Source organism: Coturnix japonica, chromosome 2 (assembly GCF_001577835.2).
Source record: "Coturnix japonica isolate 7356 chromosome 2, Coturnix japonica 2.1, whole genome shotgun sequence".
Taxonomy (NCBI): Eukaryota; Metazoa; Chordata; class Aves; order Galliformes; family Phasianidae; genus Coturnix; species Coturnix japonica.
In genome coordinates, this window is record NC_029517.1 from 60,733,288 (window position 1) to 60,737,973 (window position 4,686).

General features: G+C 42.8%; 1 protein-coding gene across 1 annotated transcript; it reads left to right on the forward strand.

Annotated features, from left to right (window-relative positions):
* Positions 1-211: 211 nt before the first annotated feature.
* LOC107309559 lies at positions 212-4,686 on the forward strand. The gene has a single exon (XM_015854471.2). It carries the CDS (start codon positions 972-974, stop codon positions 2,361-2,363), a length of 1,392 nt encoding a protein of 463 aa, XP_015709957.1. The 5' UTR covers positions 212-971; the 3' UTR covers positions 2,364-4,686.

The following is a 4,686-nucleotide window of genomic DNA, read 5'->3' on the forward strand; positions in this document are numbered from 1 at the left end:
AACCTCGTCGGAAGAACCCCCGAGACTGGCTTGCTGCGGAGCTCCCTGGCTCTCTCATCCCCTGCGGTGATCAGACGACTTCCTGAGATCATCGGACCTACTGTGTACCTTGCTGGACCCACGGTGGTGACTATCTCTTTTGCTCTCTGCAAAGACTCCTTGCTTATATTTCCTACTTTCCCTATCGCCTACCTTCCCTTCCCAGTCTCCCTTAAAACTGCTAGGACTTTAAACTGGTTGGACCAACACTTGAACCATTGCTTCTTAATCTCACGCCGGGTATATACACATATCAAAGAACCTTGCCTCCCTCCTACAAATTGGAGCGAGACATTTTTATTGGCGTAGTCGGCAGGATGCCCGCCGTGAGAGTGTTGTCCTTCCAAAAACTCCAAAATTTTTCTGTATGTACCTCCTGGAGTTGCAAGGAGCGATAATTTTGGTAACTTAGATGTGAGCACCTCTCCAGGAAGACCGCTCCATATTCTGAAACTTTACTGCTTATGTGTTTACCTCTCGGGGACGTATGAATTAATTTTGACTATTTGCTCTTGTTTTATACGTGTGTGCCTCCTCGGGAAGACTATTTCGCATTTTTGTGGTTTAAGTATCTAGTAACGTATTTTGGAATTTGAAAGTTTTGTGTGTGCACCTCTTGGGGAAGTGAGGAAGTAATTTTTTGACGTTTGTGCCTCTCCAAGAAGTTTATTCCTTTCTGAGAAACCTAGAAGTGTTTTGTAACTTGTGTGGCTTTAAGCTTGAAGTTTTTCTGGCCTGACAGGGTAGCCAGGAGCGATTTAGGTGTTTACACTTTCTTTGTAAGTGTTGATTGGGCTTCTTGGTCTTTTGTGAAAGGGAGGAATGATTGTAGCATTTGCATTTGTTTGATAGGTGCGTGTCTCCCTGGGGAGGGGTAAGGAGTTAAGTGTACCTTCTCTTCCCTTAGTGTGTATCTTTTAGGGTATTGAGAAATGAGTGAAATTATTGCCACTATGAAAAGTGAAAATGTGCTATTTGACCTTTTAGAAAAGCATGGTGCTCGGCCCTCTTTATCAGGGGTGGATTGGGCACGACAAAACTGGTATAACTTGCAGAGTGTTTCCGACCGCATTAGTGTCTTACAAAATGGGGCTCGTACCCGAGCCGGGAAAGGAAAATCGTTTATTTGTGCGGTACTCGGTGCTGCTTTAAAAGCTGCCGTGGAGTTCCGAGATGAAAAGCATTCGGCAGAAACCCAAACCATACAAGCATTACAGGAATCAGTTAAAGTAATGCAAGAATTGGTAAAAACTCTGCAGAATCAAATAGTGAACCTTGAGGAACAATTACAAAGAGAGCAACATAATACAGTTTTGTTGCAAATGGCTTTTAAGGAACTATTAACATATAAGAATACTAGCAATACTGCTGTCCATAATTTGCCTCAAGAAAAAACTTTTCCTCAGAAGGAACTACAAGGAATAAAGGAAGGGCTTGGCAAATTAGAGGACTCGCCAACCCAATTGCGTCCTTTGATAAAAACCGAATATACATTTGATAACAGTGAGGATCTGGACCCTCAAATGAATGTTAAAGAAATTCCTTTTTCTGCCACTGAATTAGCAAAACTGAAAAAGGATTTTAGCCGCTCTCCAAAGGAATCGGAAACAGAATATGTATGGAGAGTCAGCTTAACTGGTGGAGACCAAATACTGTTAACTGAAAAGGAAGCTGAAGGTTATTGGGGGCCTGGAGTATTTTTAACTACTGGTAACAACCGTGCTCCCTGGTCCCTAACACAGAGGGCTGCCTATTGGGCAGGTGGTCTTAACCCTTTAGAAAGGGGAGACCCTCTTGCTATTAATGGGACAGCTGATCAATTAGTGGAAAGTGTTCAAAAAGCTGCTTGTCTGCAAATGATGTATGATAGAAAGCTGCAGACACATCATGGATCACCTATGATGATGCCTGTTGATCCTGAACGGATGACTCCTTTAATCAGGGGGCTTCCAGAATCACTGAAACCTATAGGTATACAACTACAAGGAAAAATACAAGCTATGCCTCAGGGAGAAAGAACCCTGGCAGCATTAGAAGGAACTGGCACCTCAGGCCATTTGCAGTCAGGATATAAAGTATGGACATGGGGGGAGGTTGCCCAAGAGTTGATTAATTATGAAAGGAAATATGGGCCTGTGGCTTCTTCCAGTAAATCTGAGCCAAGGGAAGTAAGGCTCGCAGCAACCACCCTTGCTCCTAGGCCACCTAGTCCAAAGCACAGTGGAACTGGAAGGGTCTCATTGCCAGTAAGAACAGGTAGGCGAAATATTGATCATAAACGTAATCGTCTCTGGACACTGGGCTGGCAAAAGGGTGTTCCATGAGACCTGATGAATGGATTACCCACAGTCAGGTTAGAGAAATTAGTTAACTTGTGGCCAGAACAAAAGCTCAAGGAAAGCTGATGCTTTCGCCCCCTCCCCCAGATGAGTGGGAGGTGGGGGGGGAGGAAGGCAGTGAAGGGTGGATGTTTATTAGAAAGCTCACAACAAAAGGAGATCCTCGATTTAACACCTTCTGTCCCAAGGCCTCCCCACTCCTGCCAATTGCCCCTGTGAGTCACGATCCAGTTGCTGATAAGCCAGGGAAACACTTCTCTCCCTGGCCAGCCTGTGTCGACTGACCCAGCTAACCTGAGGCCAGTTTCCCTAACCTTAATGAAATCCTCTTAATAAATACCCTTGGAAGGCTAAGGACACCCCGATAAAGAAATGTAAAATTAACTCTCACTGGTTTGTACCATCATTTTTAATTGTATTAACAAAGCCCCAAAAGGGCAAGTTGTTGTCTTATTTTTCAGAAGATCCCTGTGGGACCTTTACTGATAGCTGACTTGAACCATTTGTGTTTTGTGACAGAAAAATTAAAGATGTGATCTTGCTAGAATACTGATATAACATGTTGTTACATATTTTGGTTGCAATAGTATTATGGTTTTGTTTGTTGTTGTGGATTGTGATTGATATCAGTCCTTGGATCTGTTAAAACTTCACAATTTGGTTCAGAGTTTTTTCAGGTCATTCTGGCTTTCTGGTACTTTCTGCACAGTGATAACCATTCCTTCTGATCCCTTCTTTTACCCCTTTTTGTCAAACTGATTATGATTTGCATGTAACTCCTCCATAGTGTTTCCAAATTCCTAACAAATTGGGAAATGAGCCAAGGGACCCATCTAATAGATGTGGTCAAAAAAGAAATCTATTATAAAACCCTTTGCACTGATGTTTTTCAGTGTCACATAAGTTCAGGAGTTCCATACAAAACATGGTTGTTGGAAAATGTCTAAGTTTTGATAAGAGATGTGTATGTTTCTGGGATTATCCCTCTTATGGTTTATACTGTGGGGTATCCCACACACTGTCCTGTGAAAAGTTCGGTAGACTATAACAGTACTCTAACTTGCCAAACTAGTATTTATATCTCTCAGCAATTGAACTGCTTTGGAAATGCTCAAGTGGACAGCAGCTGACACAAATACCCCTATTTATTTGTTTTACTTGTTTATTTGATACTATTAGTTATTGTCACTGTCACTGTCTTTGTGATTGTTAAATGTTTATGGTATATATAAGCATGGATTGCTAAAGGAAAGTTATATGGTATTAAGGGTGTTAATTTCTATTTTAAAGAGATCTGATATAGTGGTTTCTTTGGTGGTTTGCTAAAATACATGCCTGTATACTGAATGTAATTATGACCTTACGAGTAACCTTATGTTTAATGTGTTATCAATCAAGGTTTTGATTGAATGATGATGATTGTTAACATTTAATTCCCCAATATCACCTATCCCTCTTTTCCCTTATGCTTACTTTTTTTTCTTTCCTCACCACCGTGAATGGTCATTTGTGCATCAATTTCAAGCAACCTTTGAGCCACGGGGTGGTGTAAAGGACTGAACTGTTTTTTTTTAATTGTCTCAAAGCTTGCTTCATGAGGCCTTCCTGATGATAAGACTCTGACTGACAACTGTTAAACAGTATCCTGGAGGACGGATGGTGGGTGTCATTGTGCCATAGTGTTTCTGCTTACGACCACAAAGATAAGCATAAACGGGAAGAGCAGTCTTCCTCTGGGGTGCTGCTCGAAAGAGTGGACCACTGCAGAAGGCAATAACGCTTGTGTCCGGCAACAGAGACCCCCTCCCCCCTCCTTGCTGGCTCATCTGTGGGCCAAGAATGCCAGAAAAGCTGGTTGTAAATCATCTTTTGAGAAGTGTTTGCCTGTTTGTTTGGAAGTTCGGTATTTCCCCCAAAAAATGCTGAGCTGTAATCCTCAAACTTCAAAGAGGAAAAAAAACCCACCGAAATGGGGGATAGAAGGCCTTCGTTAAACTGGGGACTTGGGAGACAAACTCCCAAAGACACCTTTGACGGAGAATTCCCTGAGGGGAAAACCTCGTTGGAAGAACCCCCGGGACGGGCTTGCTGCGGAGCTCCCTGGCTGTCTCCCATCCCCTGCGGTGATCCGACGAGTTCCTAAGATCAACGGACCTACTGTGTACCTCGCTGGACCCACGGTGGTGACTATCTCTTTTGCTCTCTGCAATGACTCCTTGCTTATATTTCCTACTTTCCCTATCGCATACCTTCCCTTCCCAGTCTCCCTAAAAACAGCTAGGACTTTAATAAACTGGTTGGACCAACA

Excerpts from the sequence above, each read along its gene's own strand:
- LOC107309559 (XM_015854471.2), top strand. The coding sequence starts at position 972 with ATGAGTGAAATTATTGCCACTATGAAAAGTGAAAATGTGCTATTTGAC.